The sequence below is a fragment of the Mugil cephalus genome, chromosome 16 (genome assembly GCF_022458985.1).
Source record: "Mugil cephalus isolate CIBA_MC_2020 chromosome 16, CIBA_Mcephalus_1.1, whole genome shotgun sequence".
NCBI lineage: Eukaryota > Metazoa > Chordata > Actinopteri > Mugiliformes > Mugilidae > Mugil > Mugil cephalus.
This window is the reverse complement of record NC_061785.1, coordinates 1,217,880-1,235,337: the sequence shown is the minus strand read 5'-3', so window position 1 is coordinate 1,235,337 and position 17,458 is coordinate 1,217,880. Positions and strand designations below refer to the sequence as shown.

At 43.3% G+C, this 17,458-nt stretch overlaps 1 protein-coding gene across 6 annotated transcripts; it reads right to left on the bottom strand.

The window, feature by feature from the left end:
• Positions 1–1,468: 1,468 nt before the first annotated feature.
• On the bottom strand, positions 1,469–17,300 carry LOC125022383 (SUN domain-containing protein 2-like). Of its 6 annotated transcripts, XM_047609014.1 has the most exons (22): positions 17,035–17,300; positions 16,103–16,246; positions 15,288–15,307; positions 14,679–14,864; positions 14,404–14,588; positions 14,144–14,170; positions 13,184–13,420; positions 12,435–12,572; positions 11,757–11,816; positions 9,495–9,570; positions 9,355–9,407; positions 8,466–8,728; positions 7,978–8,229; positions 6,902–6,994; positions 6,783–6,826; positions 6,558–6,702; positions 5,748–6,053; positions 5,525–5,609; positions 4,354–4,469; positions 4,110–4,277; positions 2,945–3,037; positions 1,469–2,324 (listed from the first exon to the last, which is right to left on the bottom strand). In XM_047609014.1, exons 4-22 carry the CDS (start codon positions 14,780–14,782, stop codon positions 2,208–2,210), a joined length of 2,562 nt encoding a protein of 853 aa, XP_047464970.1. In that variant the 5' UTR covers positions 14,783–14,864; positions 15,288–15,307; positions 16,103–16,246; positions 17,035–17,300; the 3' UTR covers positions 1,469–2,207. The 6 variants fall into 6 exon arrangements, with proteins under 6 accessions (XP_047464970.1, XP_047464969.1, XP_047464968.1 ...); XM_047609013.1 differs by lacking the exon at positions 15,288–15,307; XM_047609012.1 differs by lacking the exons at positions 16,103–16,246; positions 17,035–17,300 and having other exon boundaries at positions 8,466–8,492; positions 8,529–8,728; positions 15,288–15,454.
• Positions 17,301–17,458: the final 158 nt, after the last annotated feature.

The window sequence follows — 17,458 nt, the reverse complement described above, 5'->3', positions numbered from 1 at the left end:
GCTGCTCATTTCATACAAGCTCAAAGTTCTTCACAATAAAAGAAAGAACGTTTAAAAAGAACATAAGAGAATTCAAAAACAAGACAATGAGAACGGAAAGAGATAAAACAACAATGAAGAGATTAACAGACGATTTAAAAAAAAAACAAAAATCCATAAATGAAACAGTAATAAAGGGCGGCACAGTGGCTCAGTGGTTAGTGCTGATGCCTCCCAACGCGGGTTTTTCTGGGTGGAGTTTGCATGTTCTCCCCTGTGTTCGCGTGGGTTCTCTCCAGGTACTCCGGCTTCCTCCCACCTCCAAAGACATGCTCGTTAGGCTAATTGGTGACTCCAAACTTACCCTAGGTGTATGTCTCAGTGTTAGTCCTGCGATAGGATGGCGACCAGTCCAGGGTGGACCCCGCCTCTCGCCCGATGCCAGCTGGGAAAGACTCGCGACCCTAGTGAGGACTAAGTGGTACGGAAGATAAGATGAAACACTAATAAAATGCATGAATAGAAGTTTAATAAAACATATAACGCAACGGCATAAAGTTGTTCTGGAGTCTGTCACATAAAGACAAACAACTATCAACACCACACTGCAGTTAAATAACTGACCGCCAACAATAAATAACAGCATCATCTGCATAGAGGCGGATTTACACATATATTTATGGTCGTGAAGACCCTGTTCACATGTTGTTTCTGGAGGAGAGTTTTTGTGATTCTGCGTCATCAAAGATCTGCTGGACCAATCAGATCGTTTGTTTCTGGGCTTTAATGTGAAGATGGACAGAAGAGTAGCAGTAGTCATGTGATTAGTTTAAATGTCTCTGATTGGCTGGAGGCTGGAGTAGTTTAGTTTTCTGGATCATAAATAAATCCAGATGGTGATGAGTGGCCTCAGGTCCAGGTTTTGAAACTAAAAGCTGAAGAGACATCAGCTGAGTCTGGTCCAGCTGATGATGTTGTTATAGTGTTGTTATATTTGAAGTGAACAGCGTCCTCCTCTAGAGACGTCCTCTCACATCAAACTCCGTCCTCACAAGTGCAGGATTAGTCGTGTGAGTTTGAGCCGGTGCTAATCTCCTTATGTAAGAGCTCATTTAATTCACTTTTCAGTGTAATCCACCCCCTCCTCCTCCGCCATCATGTTTTAATCCACAGAGGATGACGTCACTCAGTCCAACCTGTTCCTCTGTCGTCCACTAGAGGCTCCACCACTGATCTTCATGTTGATACTGAAGCTAATTCCTCTGTTCATGATTAATGTTTTAAAATCTCAGTTAATGAAATTAGAATCAGATTAAAGTTCTGCAGTTAGTTTAGTATTGATATGTAGCCTTGGTGACAGTTAGCTTAGCATTGATATGTAGCATGTAGCCTGTAGTTTCATGTGTGAACAACATGGAGGAATCTCCATCTTCTTCTGGATTCTATAACTTGCACAGTTTTCGAATGTGATGACGTCAACTCGAACAACTTTAAAAATCAAACGTCACATCTTTATTATGATACAGCAGCTTGAAACAACAGAATAAAACAAACATACAAAAACAGAATAATCACAAAAACAATCCTTCATAAAAATAAATCTATTAACTGAAATAAATAAACTTTACAGCAGTTGATTTAAATTAATTCCAGTGAATCGGTGCAAAACTTTTCACATGAGCAGTTATTTGGTTCAGATTTCCTGTTCTGAATTTTCTCAACACAAACTCAAACGTGGTGCGTTCAGCTTTAAAAGAACACTTTTTTTTTTTTTAAAGCTTTCTGGTTTTAGCTTGAAATAAAACCCACAGTTTTACTGAGCTACAGTCTCATCAGAATTAATTTCCTTCGTTGTGTTTCTGGCGTTTTCTGATTCATGATGAAGACACAAAAACACAAAGATGAAACGTTAATCTGATCCATAGATTTTATACTAGACCAATATCCTCTTTAAATAGAAATGGATTTATTTTATCAACAGCACAGACGGAGGAGTTGGTGAGAACGTTTCTGCTCACAGGTGAATAAAACAGAGGATCCATTAAAAGAAAAGACACCGATTTATAAAAATATCAACTAGTGACAGAAACACACTGAGAACGGTCGTCTGCGTCTTTTCCACAGGAAAACGAGCGCAGATCAGATGTGACGGAGGAAACGTCGGTTCACGCCGACAGGCACAGTCAACGTAAAATAAAAGGAAGCGGTGTTTGGACGGGAGGACGTCGTCAGTCAGGACTCGGCGTCCCGTGGACTCTGAAGCGGTAGATGCAGGTGTATTCCTGGTGACCCCAGTTAGACAGAACCTGGACCTCAATGATCTGGAAGGACTCATCGTTCTGCTCCTGAGGAAACAACCATGACAGAAGTAAACTAGAGCCGCTATTAATTAATCATCATCAAGATTAATGTGATTAATGAAGCATCTGCAGCAGAACGACTGTGAACGTGTCTCAGTTTGTCCAAGTAGCGTTAGCGTTAGCACCAGCTGATCCGGTAGTGATAAAGATGGAAGACGCTAAACAGCACGTTGGTCCTCTCCATGGGACATTTGAGGACAAAGAACCAAGAGGACCAGTGGAGACAATAAAGTATCATCACACTCTGCAGGAAGGAGTTTTCTTTCCAGCTTCAAACAGCACATGAACCAAGCCAAGCATAACGTTAGCGGGGATTCTGCTAGCACTTGGGCTAATGCGGCTAACAGCTGGAGACAAACCAAGACAAACCAAGACAAAGACAAGCTGCCAATGCTGCTGCTAATATGTGTCCACTCCTGCAGCCACTGTTCTGTTCCAAGTTGTTTCAAGATGTTTAGCTGAAACTGTTGAAGGTGTTTAATCAACACATTAATAGAGATTAATCCAAATGAATCCTTTCATGTCAGTCTTGCCACTAGAGGGCTCTAATCCAAACACACTGGACCTTTAAACCTTCTGAATTTAAAGTTAGCGTTGTGACTCACAGTGACGGCGTACGTCTGCAGAGCATCTCCATCCTCATCGTAGGTGTAAGTGCCGAGAAGTTTCCCTTTATCCTGGTTCTCATCCTTCAGACCCTGAAAACAAATCACAATAAAATCATTCCAACAAATGAACCCGAGTTTGTTACTCATTTACATATTTTAGCTAAAACAGTAAACAGTGGGAATTTGATATAAAAGCGTCACATAGCTGGAGCTAACCAGCTAGCCTCAGCTAACAGAGCATGTCAGAATTTCTTCTCACTTCATGTATTTCATCAAATACAAATGCAGTCGATATAAATTATAGAATAATTATTATATAATAAACTATTATCTCATGATTCTACATCAGCTATGAACCACATGGAGACTGGACTCATAGAATCTGAACCTTTAGTCTCCACCTAGTGGTCTAACGGTGCTACTACAGATAATGAGTGCAGCCATCTTGTAGTGGCTGTTAGCTTGTAGCCTTGGAGGCTGTTAGCTTAGCACTGATATGTAGCATGTAGCCTTGATGGCTGTTAGCTTAGCACTGATATGTAGCATGTAGCCTTGGTGGCTGTTAGCACTGATATGTAGCATGTAGCCTTGGTGGCTGTTAGCTTGTAGCCTTGGTGGCTGTTAGCTTGGCATTGCTCTGTAGCATGTAGCCTTGGAGGCTGTTAGCACTGATATGTAGCATGTAGCCTTGGTGGCTGTTAGCTTGTAGCCTTGGTGACTGTTAGCTTGGCATTGCTCTGTAGCTTGTAGCCTTGGTGGCTATTAGCTTGTAGCCTTGGTGGCTGTTAGCTTAGCATTGCTCTGTAGCTTGTAGCCTTGGTGGCTGTTAGCTTAGCATTGCTCTGTAGCTTGTAGCCTTGGTGGCTGTTAGCTTGTAGCCTTGGTGGCTGTTAGCTTAGCATTGCTCTGTAGCATGTAGCCTTGGTGGCTGTTAGCTTAGCATTGCTCTGTAGCATGTAGCCTTGGTGGCTGTTAGCTTAGCATTGCTCTGTAGCATGTAGCCTTGGTGGCTGTTAGCTTGTAGCCTTGGTGGCTGTTAGCTTAGCATTGCTCTGTAGCATGTAGCCTTGGTGGCTGTTAGCGTAGCATTGTTATTTAGCTTGTAGCCTTGGTGGCTGTTAGCTTAGCATTGCTCTGTAGCATGTGTGTGTGGGTGTCTCACGTAGACGCTGAAGTCCCGGGGGGCGCTGCGGAGCGTCCCGCTCGGTGCCAGGGCTTTGGAGATGTGCTCCAGGGTGAAGGCGCTGGGCAGGATCCTCATCGAGAGCCGGATCACCAGGAAACCTGTGGCGCCTCTGAAGGCCCAGCAGTTTCCTGGGTGGACGTCAGGCTGCAGCAGGAGAGAGGGAACTCATCCTTCACTATAAAGTGACCAGTGAAACCACGTCTGGTGTCGGGTGCGTTACCTGGATGACCACTCGGGGCGACTGAGAGAAATACCAGAGAGGAAGTCCAAACAGGCTGAGCAAGGCGGCCTTCGTCTCGTACGTTTCTGAGCAGCGGGTGCTCAGGATGCTGCCCCCTGCAGGACGAGGACGGACACACACAGACTCTGGGTCAACGTTTTAACCCTGTAACATCCTGCTGGTGCTTCATGAACCAATCACAGCTCTGGACACAGTGTTTGAGTAAATGCTGCATGATCCAATACGTCATGTTCTTCTGGTTTCATTGATAAAAGTCATTATAGGATTGTTTTTGGTGACTGTTTTCCCTGGAGATGAATAAATAAAAGGTTGAATTGTGTGAACGTTGCCTCCTGTAGTGAGTCAGTAGCATTTTGGAGCCAGATTCACTTTAAGAGGATAAATAATCAATTCACTAGCAAACAAAAGTAAAACACGCATCCACGAGGTTTTCAGAGATTTGATTACAGTAAAAACAGACAGAGAAGATCAGACATTAAAAAACTGACGTCCTCTTCAAAAACTATTTTTTACATAAATCTTTTAATCCACTTCAGTACGAATCAAAAACCAAACGTTTGCTTAAGTTTTAACTTTTAACTCTTTACATTCCAGTGTTTGTTCCAAAAAACAAACAAATATTGAAATAATTTTAGTGATATAAATGCAAAGTTGATTTTTCTTGGGGGGTTATTTTTAAAGATCACTCCCATTAAAACCCATTAAAACTATTTGCTGCTTTTTCCACATTCAGACTGATTCAAGTAACAGAATAAAACATATAGTTGAAAAACCCTTAATTACACACATGCAAACACACACACGCAGAAAAGTCAGAACCAAACGTTTGGTATTTGTGATTCGTACTGAAGCGGATTCAAAGATTAAAACAAAGTAGAAAAACGTGTTAACGTGTTATTTTTAGGGCATTTTTGGAGACGACTCGTTTGTCCCTTAATGGTAAAAACTATTTAGGTCACACAGTGTAAAACTTATGGGATTTGAATTTGAAATATCAAAACCTGCTAATAAAACACAGACCTTAGTGAAACATGAGCAGAAAGAAAAACCTGCACTAATTTAAAGCACTAAAATGTGAAATCAGACTTTAATCTGATCATTAAATAAATCATTAATAATTGAATAAGCTCAGGGAGCGTTTGGTTCCGACCTCCAGACTCCAGAGCGTAGTCGGCCAGGCCGGTCCGGTCCTCAGAGAACAGCCGCAGAGCGTTGGACACCATCACATGGACGTCCTGGAAGGGACGGAGGACAAAGACTAAACATAGTTTATGCTCAGGTTTTAGACTTTAAGGCCTTAGAGTCTTAAAAAGTCTAACATTTTAATTTGGTTTTAGTCCCAGTCTGAACTCCACAGTAAATCCGTCCCTCACCTCCCGGGTCACAGCGTGCTTGGTGTCCTCCGTGTCCTCCGTGTCCTCGGTGGGGAGCAGGACGTCCTCGCCGACCGTCTCCTGGTTGCGTCTCTGCTCCAGCTGCAGGCTGATGTTCTGCAGGATGCGGAGCTCCAGAGAGGCCAGCGCCACCTTCAGGCCGTCCTCGCTGACGTAGCGCTCGGACAGCCACTGAAGGACAGACTCCGGGACGGGGACGCCGTCTCCTCCGCCCGCCGCAAGCTGGTTCCCGTAGACCAGAGACCGAACCTCCTCCCGGACCCGAGAGGAAACTTCTCCTGAAACCTGAGGAAGACGCAGAAATATCTGATTTATACAAATAAAAAGTCATTCTGCAGGTTTAATCAGATTAATCCCCGTTAACGAGTTAATTTAATCAGATTAATCCTCGTTAACGAGTTAATTTAATCAGATTAATCCTCGTTAACGAGTTAATTTAATCAGATTAATCCTCGTTAACGAGTTAATTTAATCAGATTAATCCCCGTTAAAGAGTTAATTTAATCAGATTAATCCCCGTTAACGAGTTAATTTAATCAAATTAATCCCCGTTAACGAGTTAATTTAATCAGATTAATCCCGGTTAATGAGTTAATTTAATCAGATTAATCCTCGTTAACGAGTTAATTTAATCAGATTAATCCTCAGTAACGAGTTAATTTAATCAGATTAATCCTTGTTAACGAGTTAATTTAATCAAATTAATCCTCATTAACGAGTTAATTTAATCAGATTAATCCCCGTTAATGAGTTAATTTAACCCCGACCAGTAAACACAGCGTCTCTCACCATCTGCTGGATCCTGGCGAGTTGTTGACAGTCGTCCCGACACTGAGACAAACCCCGGACGTCCTCCCTGACGTCCTCCAGAGCCGCCTCCAACCGAGCCACCTCCGCCAGCAAAGCATCATGGGACGGCCTGTCCACGCCAGCGCTGGAACGAAACACAGGGTCAGGGTTGAGGGTTGGAGTAAAGACGAGCAGCCTGACGATGCAGAGGAGGAAGAAAGTCACCTGACGGCAGCTGGAAGTGTTGAAGTGGAACCGGAGCTCATCTCCTGTGGAATAAAAACCACTGAGATCGAACCACAAACACTTTAGCGGCTTCATGTGTGACCGTGACGCGGTTTCACCTGAGTTTTAGACGAGAGCTTCTGCAGCTGCAGCTCGATCTGGTCCAGACGAGACGTTTGACTCTGCTGCTGCAACAAGTCCTCCTGTCGGACCTGAAGACGAGAGACAAAGAGGAGCTGGCACCGTTTCTATTATTTGTTTCATACGATTAAACCTCTGATTCTGAACATTTTCATGATCCCATTGTTTAAGTGCTAACCAGCTAGCCTCAGCTAACGGAGACAACACACAGAGTAACTCATCAGGTCTCCACATTTAATCAGATCAAAAAAAGACGATAACAGTAAAAGATTATTGTTTTTATTATGTTCTGTGCTTCTTTAAACTCCTTATGCATCAATTTCATAAAGTGTCCATCTAGTGGTCAAACTGTGGTACTACAGGGGACAGAGTGCAGCCATCTGGTAGTGAGAGTTTAGCATTGCTATGTAGCATGTAGCCTTGGTGGCTGTTATCTTAGCATTGATATGTAGCATGTAGCTTTAGTGGCTGTTAGCTTAGCATTGCTGTGTAGCATGTAGCTTTAGTGGCTGTTATCTTAGCAATGCTGTGTAGCATGTAGCTTTAGTGGCTGTTATCTTAGCATTGCTGTGTAGCATGTAGCCTTGGTGGCTGTTATCTTAGCATTGATATGTAGCATGTAGCTTTAGTGGCTGTTAGCTTAGCATTGCTGTGTAGCATGTAGCTTTAGTGGCTGTTATCTTAGCATTGCTGTGTAGCATGTAGCTTTAGTGGCTGTTATCTTAGCATTGATATGTAGCCTTGGTGGCTGTTATCTTAGCATTGATATGTAGCATGTAGCCTTGGTGGCTGTTAGCTTAGCACTGCTGTGTCGCATGTAGCCTTGGTGGCTGTTAGCTTAGCATTGCTGTGTGACATGTAGCTTTAGTGGTTGTTATCTTAGCATTGATATGTAGCATGTAGCCTTGGTGGCTGTTAGCTTAGCATTGCCATGTAGCATGCAGCCTTGGTGGCTGTTAGCTTAGCATTATATTATATATATTATTTATACAATAAAATGTATGAGTCAGTATCTTTCTTCCCAGCATCCTACAGGGTAAAGACCGTGTCTCACTTGGTCCCTGTGCCGTCTCTCCTCGTCCAGTTGTCCTCTAAGCTGGGACAGCTGCTGGTCCAGGAGGACGTTCAGCCAGCCGTCCCCGTCCTCGTCCCCTCTCTGACCGGAGGACAACCGACGCTGCTGGAGGCCGGTGTAGAGCTGCATCACCTCCTGGTGTCTCAGCTCCGCCCGGCGTCCTCCGTCCTCAACGAGCTCCCACAACGTCCTCAGACTCTGCTCCAGACGAAGGAGACGCTCAGAGCTGTCCTGAAAAAAAAAAAAAAAAAAAAAAAAAAAAAGGAGGACGGACATGTTTGTAGTTTTTAGCCTTGAAGAAAACAAATGAATGAAATGAGTTCAGTTTAAATGAGACCAGAAATAAAACCCTTTATTTTTTATTTTAATAAAAGCCTAAAAAAATAAACAGTGATTTTAGTTTGATTCTTGTGTTTTTAATGAGTTTAACTAATTAAATTAAAGATCTGTTCGTTAGTCTCCAGTACCTCGTTAACCTCGTCGACCTCGTTAACCTCGTTGACCTCGTCAACCTCGTCAACCTCGTCGACCTCGTCTCCTGTGCTGGTTTCAGGAGGAGATCGACTGTGGAGCGACTCCTCGTGCCGCTGCACCTCCTTTGTCTCCTCCTTGGTTGACTGGCTGTGGACGGAGGACAGACCCGGGACGTCGGAGACGCTCGTCCTCCGCTCGGTGACGCCGGCACCTGGAAGGACGGATAATAAACCAGCTGGACCGAACCAGAGGAGGCCTGAAGGAGGAGGAGACTCAGCTTTAAGGGCGTCCGAAAACTAATAAATCTCAGATGTTATCATGAAATATTTCAGGTGCGTCTACATTAATCAGACACAAACAAACACAAATCTATTTATTTTATCGTTTACAAGAAAAATGGACAAAACTAAATTTTGACAGTTTCAATACGTCACTTCTCAACATTATCGGCATCAAAGTCAACAAATAAACGGTCACTTCCTGCGTTCGCTTCCTGGTTTGAAACAGCTTTGTCTCTTTTTGTAATAATATAGAATATTTATATGGACATGAATAAAAAGCACGGCCTTAATTAGTGGATCACTGGAACCAAAATGACCCAGAACTCAACTTTTCTTCTGTGTTTCTATGGAAACGACCACTTTTAGTTCGTCATTGAGGGTTTGTTCAGGATTTTGTCTGTGACTGTTACACTTGAAGTGACTCTTTGTGCAATATTTCATAAATGAAACTTATTTCCACGACTGTAATGACGAAGAACTAACACAGACTTATGTAAATTACAGCTGGTTCTTATGGGGAAATCATCAGTGTTGCCTCATTATTCACTAATCAAAGACTTAAAAACGTTTAAAAAGCAGCATGAAACCACTGAGAACGCACTGAAGAGGAGGAGCAGCAGAGGGAGGAGAACCAGGAGGAGTCTGAGAGGAAACCTGCAGAGAAACACAACACAAACACAACAGATTACAGAAGATTATGTCCAGAAAACAGAAGGTAGTTTATGTAAAATAAGAACGAACCGATGCAGGTGGACGTCGCTGGTTGTGTGACGCCATCGTCTCCAGAGCTGCATGAAGGTCTCAGCTGTTTTCTGAGCTGAACACACAAACAACGGTTAAATCATCACTGAGATCTGAGATGAACAAGAGGCTTCAGGTCAAAGCTGAGACCAGATTCAGAAGTTTCTTAAAGACGGATCAGAGTCAGAAAACAAATACAAATAATAACGTCACCATCAGGAACCAAGAATACGAGATTCATCTTAAACATCTTGGGACGATTCTGGGACTAAACTTGAATCAGTTGCTTCTAATCCTCCATCAACCACTTCACTGCATTTCACTAGGTTATTAAACGTGTGACTCCAGATCTAATGAAAACCTGCAGACTGGACATTAAACCTGTGAATATGACCCAACAAACACAAACAGGAGTTAAACCTGAAACATGAGCAGTGGTTTCAAACCGACCCACATGTGTCAGTAAAGCTGTTTTATCAGATTATTAATACGGTTACATTTAAAAATAGTTTTAATCTCCTTCATCCTCTGGTGATAAATGGGAGTCGATGCAGATCAGGACCGAAGCTCCGACTCTGAGCAGCGCTGAGACTTTACAAAGTGAACATATCGAAACCTCCGTCTGCACAACTGCAACAATTATTCATCCTCTGACTGGTTTTAATAAAAGCAACGGCAGCAGCTGTTTGTTTCTCAGCTACTAGAGACGTTTGTCACGAGGACGACGGTTTAGAGACATTAAAGTGGCAGCGATGTGAACGTCTAATACACCTGGTGTCCTCCATTATGTTATTGTTTCTATTTTAATTACGTCTCGTTTTCTGTAAGAACTTAGAACATTAGCTGTGTTGAACAGTTTAAACTAATTACCAGTGGAGGTTGATTCATTCTGATCGGATTTAATCTGGTCTATCAGAGATATTTCACTTTCTAAACCGTTTAACGAGTTTCTGTCCTGATCTGGTCTCTGATTCATTAAAACTAGAGATTAAAATTATGTTATATTATATTTATACACACACTGATAATCTGATCAACATTACTGACACATGTGGTTCGTTTTTTCTTCATTTCAAACATCGACTCCTTCTGCATCTCGACATGAAACCGCAGCCCAGGACATGAAGACACTAATAGACATGAAGACGTCTAATAGACATGAAGACGTCTAATAGACATGAAGACGTCTATAGACATGAACTTCTACTCGAGCCCAGAGAAGCAGCCAGACGTTAAAGAGAAGCTCCGACACTAAGAGCAGACGGCGACGTTAAACCTGCAGAGCGTCCAGCGCTCCAGGAAACCGAGGACACGGTCCTGGTGAGAGGCCAGAGGACGGACGCTGAAGTCTGAACCAGCTGAAAGAGGCTGGAGGCTGCAGAAGTAGAGACGACTCATTACAGACAGAAAACGAAAAAATGAGGAGGTTTTATCTGTCAAAGCTCCAGGTTAAAGTCTCCCATTAGTTTTTAACCTGTGAAAACAGCAGCGCTCCACATTAGCTCCAGACACCTGGAGGACAACGAGGACAACGAGGACCACGAAGACAACGAGGACCACGAGGACGCAGAGACAGGATCTGTGTCCCAGCGCTGCTTCTCTTTACAGTCGTCACCTGTTGGAAGCAGCAGCGTCTTTAACTCAGAGTCAGTCGTCATCTAAACGTTTAATATCTGAATTATTTGATCTGTGACGTCTGGAAGTCGATCACATGACTCAAGAACTTCCACATGTGTCGTCTGCCGGCGACGCTGCGTCTGGATTCATTACGATCCAGAGACTCTGCGTCTCCTGGATGATCCTCCAGGTTCCAGGAGGAGAAACGAGTCCAACAAGACGACAACAAACACTGACGCTGCAACGTTTAGACGAAGAGAAACGTTCCCTGGAGACTGATCTTCCAGAGAGCTAGACGGCAAGAAACAGTCCACTGCTGCTCACATAACCTGACGGAAGAAACATCACTGACAGAAGGAGAAGAGCTAGAACCAGAATAACAAGAACAAGGGCCAGAAGACCGAGAATCCGAACAGATCCGAATCCGAACCAAAAAACTAGAACCAGAAGGAGAAGAACTTGAACCACAATAAGGAGAATAAGAACCAGAAGAAGAGCCAGTCGAACTAGAACCCGAACCAGAACCAAAAGAACCAGAAAAAAGAAGGGACAGACTCCAGGACATTTAAGACCGGATCTTCTACTCAGGACGTTGTGTGTTAAATATGAACCAGTGTTGGACATAGAACCAAAGCTGTGACTCACACAGGGATCCGTTGGTCGGCGCCTCCTTCAGACTCATGACTCCACAGCGACCGGACCGAACTGAAACGGAGGAAACAAGGAGTCAGAACTCACCAGGACCTGAGAGACGGGACGTCCACCACCATGTCCTCCACCACCGTCCTCTCAGACCGGGACCTGCAGCGACCGGCTGCACGGACGCAGGATTTGCATTTCACCAAGGAAACAGCCAAAGTGAAAAGGTGGAGCCCTTTGTTTGTTTGGGAGGGAAACACCACAGAGATCGTTCCACTAATGAGGAACAGAACCATAAAGCCGGGACCAGAGGGGGACGGACCGAAGACGAAGAGGTGATAAATGGACGGAAGGATTTAAGACGAAATGTAGTTTAAGACCTAAAGTGAAAAACATGCAGATTTTAGACTTTTGTGATCATCAAATTTTAGACTAAGACTCTGTATAAACCCTGTTAGTCTCCATAGAGGAGGCTCTAGTTGTCCTCTTGTCCTCTGAAAGACTTTATAGTCACTGATGTGTCCAACAAATAAACGGTAACAAATTGTAAATAAACTGTAATAAACTGTAAATAAACTGGAATAATTCTGACTCATTCTAAACTGGCTCCAGACTTTAACACCAGTGTGTGACAGAAGCAGAGAAGTGCTTGGCTCCGCCCCCTGGTGCTTTGGGGGCGTGTACCTCCGTGGCGCCCGTCGGCCTCCACGTTGACCTTTGACCCCTGACACACCTGCCAGGCGTGACCCAGAGCGGAGGCCGAGGAGGCTGCAGCTCTCCTCAGCCTCCGAGCGCAGGAGTCCAGCCACCGCTGCAGAACATCTGGAAGAGTCCAACCACACGGAGCGTGAGGGTAGAACCCGAGGAACCCGAGGAACCAGCAGCTGATTTACACATGGAAATTTATACAAAACACGACTCCAGAGTCAGAGAGGAGGAAGAGACGTCAGCCGGTTGGTTCAATCCAGAAAATAAAAAGCGAAAGCACCGACAGGGTTGGATTTGAATATTTGAAGGTTTCACTTAGAGCAAAGCGACGTACGAATATCTCAGATTAACTGTGAGCTGAGTCAGTTTAGAGACGCTTCGAACAGATGAAGATCTGTTTGTGGAACAAGAGGAAAAGTAAATAAATAAATCATAAAAGATGATAATTTTCATAGTTTTCCATCCATCTCCGCCCTCTAAAGACCCTGAATGTAAATCTACTCAGTAAAGGAGCAACGTCATTCTGGACAAGTTGTCCTCATACGTGGGACAAAGTCAAGGCAGCGTGAGAATCAGACGCCTGGAAAAATAAAGATCCCAGAGACGAAGCTTCTCTGTATCAGACGCGTTTGGTTCATGTTTTACATGAACATATAAAATCATCTCTACATCACGTCCAAACAATCGGAGACGTAAACTCATCGTGTGATCATCCGTCTCCTCACCTGTCCGACCTTTGCGGCTCCGGTCTCTGGAGTAAATGGACGTCTCTGGGTCCTTGGACAGAGACAAGGAGGTGGAGGAGGAGGCGTATTTGGAGGAGGAGGAGGTGATGGGCTCCTTCTGGTCCGTGTGCAGTTCACAGTCTTTGCAGTAAACTCTGCGTGGACGGACCGAGTGTTTGTTGCAGTGGATTTCTGGACCGACCAGAGTCCGACTCTGCTCCTCGATGACGGTGCTTTCTGCAACACAGACGTCAAACGGAGCTTCAGCCTTATTTAAAACGTGAAGAATCACAACCACATGGAGGAAAACGTGGTTAAAGACGTAGTCATCAGAGACGTTTCATTCCCCTGAGGATTCAGGTCGAACCTGAGTCTGAGTCTCTAAAATAAATTACGACGTAAAGTAAAGAATAATTTGGCTCCATCTGCATGTTCAAAAAAAACAAAAACTAAATGATGTAGAACCTGTTATAATATATAAAAATACATTATGTCCATTTATGGAAATACTTAGAAACAGAAATTAAATTATTTAATACCCTTAATAGATTTAAAAATGATATTATTATGAACAAAGGTCCTGGAGCCTCTGAACTTATTATGATCATGTGTTTTTGGTTATAAGACAAAGTTTATCTTGTCACAGAATAAGAGACGGAAATATAAACAAGACACATCCATTTTTCTTTTTTATGAAAGGAGGTTGACGTTATATTATTATTATTATTATTATAAGGAAGATAGGTACAAATATATAAATAAATAAAATATCGTATTGATCAGGACAGATTTAAGTTTTTGTTTGTACAGTTTGTTTCTGGTTAAAAACTAGAATTAATTAAACTGTATAAACATTTAATTACACAAGTATGAAGTTGAACTTTTTACAAGTAATAAAAACTATTTTATTGTGATTGTTTTGTGGATAAAACATGTAAATGAGGAGGAGTCTGAACTCACCTTTGGGGTCGAGGTCTTGGTCCAAACCTGAGGAGGAAAAACAGCGTTCAAACAAAAACTCTTCTCTCAGGAATCGATTAGGATCTGATCACAAGTCAAATAGTGAGCAGCAGCGCCACCATGTGGTCAGTAGAATATTGTATCAGCTGCTGTCTCTGATGGACCTCTACCTACAACTGGACCAGAACCAGGGACACAAGGAAGGAAGGAAGGAAGGAAGGAAGGAAGGATTTTAAAGATGGCCGCCCAGAGTCTTTTACCCCACAAGGTGTCCACCAGCGTTGTCTCCTGGATGGAGGACTGGTCCAGGAGGGAGGAGATGAGGGAGGCGTCGCTGTGGACGCTGCCGTCGTCACCGGACTGGACGGCTGCTTTACGAGGCGTCTGGAGGAGAGACTCTGAGCAGGAGACGGAGTGATGCTGAGACCGGCGAGACATCAGGGACCTGGAGGACGAGGACACAGCGATGAAGAAGAAGAAAGAAGAAGAAGAAGAGGAGTAAAGGAGGAGACGTGGAGGTAAGTGCTTTGCTGACCTGCTGGTCCTCCAGCTGCCTCCTCCTACGCTGAAGGAGGCGCTGGTGGTCGGCAGACTCCGGTCCAGGAGGCCATCGTCCAGGCGGAGGCTGCGTCTGGACATCGTCTGGATGGAGGAGGAGGAGGAGGAGGAGGAGGAGGGATGCTCCTTCTCAGAGTCCCAGGGAGTTGAGGAGCAGCTGGAGCTGAAGACAAAACAGCTTCTGACATAAACGATCAATCTTTAATCCTTCGTGTCTAAACAAACACACACAGCTCTTATAACAAATGGTCATAATGTTATGGCTGATTGGAGAATGGTTAAAGAAAGAAAGGAAATAAAGAAATAAGTAACTCGACTTATCTCTGCGACCTTATCAGACTCTGAGCTGGTCTGACCTACATACACAAGGCTCTACCACCACAGAAGAAGAGAAAGGCTCTACCACCACAGAAGAAGAGAAAGGCTCTACCACCACAGAAGAAGAGAAAGGCTCTACCACCACAGAAGAAGAGAAAGGCTCTACCACCACAGAAGAAGAGAAAGGCTCCACCACCACAGAAGAAGAGGGCGGCTCTACCACCACAGAAGAAGAAGCAGCAGCAGTATAAAGGCTGATAATACACACAGGTGAGTCCAGCCCCAGCTCTGCAGATACACGTCGTCGTCACTCATTAAAGAAACGGAGACACAACAGACGCACACATCAATATAACACACACACACACACACACACACACACACACACACACACACACACTATTTAACACACACAGACGGAGCAGAGCCGCGTGGCAGCGGCTCAGCTTCACCTTAAACCTGCTCTGACTTCCTGCTTTGTTTAGGCTCCGCCCACTCTGGACTAAGCTCTGACAGAACTAATTAAATTAAAAGTTAAACTGAAGATGAACGTATAAAGTGATCAGATTTCTCCACAGATCCTGAGATCAGATGAATCCAGAGAGAATCAGCATCTGAGATTTGATGTTTTGTTTCCGTTTGTTTAAAGAATTTATTGTTTTCTGCCTCTTTTCATCCAGAATCATGAATCAGTCATAAATAAAAGTCTGTGGATTTATCTGTTTAATTTATTGTTGTTATTTCACCTGTTTTTAAAACTAAGTCCAGCAGAAATTAAAAGATAATTTGTTCATTAATGGATGATATTCATTAATAAAGTTCATATTTTTACTACATTAATAATTAATTACATTAATCCTGTTGATCAGTCGAATAAATTAAACCACCTCAGACTCTGACACCTAATTAACCAAGAACACGACTGGTGAATTAATTGACTGTGGAAACAAGACAAAATGAATTTCAGGTGTAAAAAATTGACAATTTGAACTGGTCCCTAAATAAAACTGATTTAATGGAGGAAAGTGAATAAACCGGAGCAGCAGGTGAAAACAGCAGCGTGGGTCAGACACAGGAACTTACCTCCAGCTGCAGGTGAACGCTGGCGTTTCACTTCCTCCACGTCTGCACGGCCTCAGCAAGACGCCGGATTACCCAGCAGCCCCTGCACCTCCCTCAGCTCCCTCAGCCAATTATGGACTTTGTGCAGAGCTGCAACACTCAGCGCTGATCACACAAATCCCAGAAATATTAGAAATATTAGCCCTGAATGAGGAGCTAAAAAAAAATATCCATCTGTGCATCACTTTAACATAAAACAAAAAGAAAACCTTTAATATACAGTGTTCACAGGGAAGTTTGACATGAAAATTTATTTAAAATAATAATTTAAAAGTGGATTATTTTAATAGAGACAAAACTGTCTTACTCGCTTTGTCAGTTTATTACTTCTAATACCAAAGAAAACCACAAATCTGCATTTTTTTAAATAACGTTTACCATCTTAATTAGTTTCATGTCACTTGATAATGAGAAATATTGTGGATTGGTTTTAATTCAAAGTTAAATAACATATAATACAATTGTATATTACAGTGAAGTATTAAACAACAGATTGAAGAAAATGTCAGTCAGGTAAAGATCCAACAAAATAACTAAAAGTAGAACAAGCGACATCAATTAATCTTTGTAACTTTCTGCTGATCGTAGTTTTCTTACAGTTAAATAAATCCGTGGTTTTCTCTTTATTTTCTCATAACTTTAAATTAAATCTGGTTTGTGTTTGTGAACAACTCGCCCACGTGGTCCGCAGCCATTTAACTCCAGCCTGTCACGTTTCAGCCAATCAGCGTGGAGCTCTCACGAGTGACGTGACACAGGACCAATCAGATCCCACAATGGGCGGAGCCCCGCGAAAAATGAACGATTGCTTTGCTAACGTTAGCTTTAGCTCCCGTAGGAGGGGTCGTAAAGTAAAAAAATAAGTAGATGAATGAATAAAATGAAGCTCTTACCGCCAGCAGAACTCGCGGCGAACCGGAAGCCGTTAACACCGGAGGTCAGACGGAGAAAAACGACCGGTTACGTATTAGTTAATGTTGACGGACGACTGTTTAGCTCGTGTTATAATTTAAAACAGACGTCGGTTTGAGACGCAACGACAAACACTAACATATATCACTCGTAAATATTGTTTTAGAATGAAACGTGTTCACAATGTCGCCTGACAACCTCACAACAGTCACATATGAGCGTTGACAACCTGTCGCTTCGAGTTTAGTTCCAGCGGCCCGGTTTTTATAGCGGTGATTGTCGCCCCCGTGTGGTGGGAGTAGGAACGACTCCGGTGAGAACAGCCAAAGATCCTTTATTGTATTGTGATGGTTCACACCCTGTGATCGGGTTGGATCGTTTACGTAAGAAAACGGACAAAATTAA

Excerpts from the sequence above, each read along its gene's own strand:
- LOC125022383 (XM_047609010.1), bottom strand. The coding sequence starts at position 15,334 with ATGAGTGACGACGACGTGTATCTGCAGAGCTGGGGCTGGACTCACCT. Across the intron at positions 13,421-14,143 it reads CCAAGACCTCGACCCCAAAG|AAAGCACCGTCATCGAGGAG; the intron begins GTGAGTTCAGAC and ends TCTGTGTTGCAG. Across the intron at positions 6,054-6,557 it reads TCGCCAGGATCCAGCAGATG|GTTTCAGGAGAAGTTTCCTC; the intron begins GTGAGAGACGCT and ends CGTCTTCCTCAG.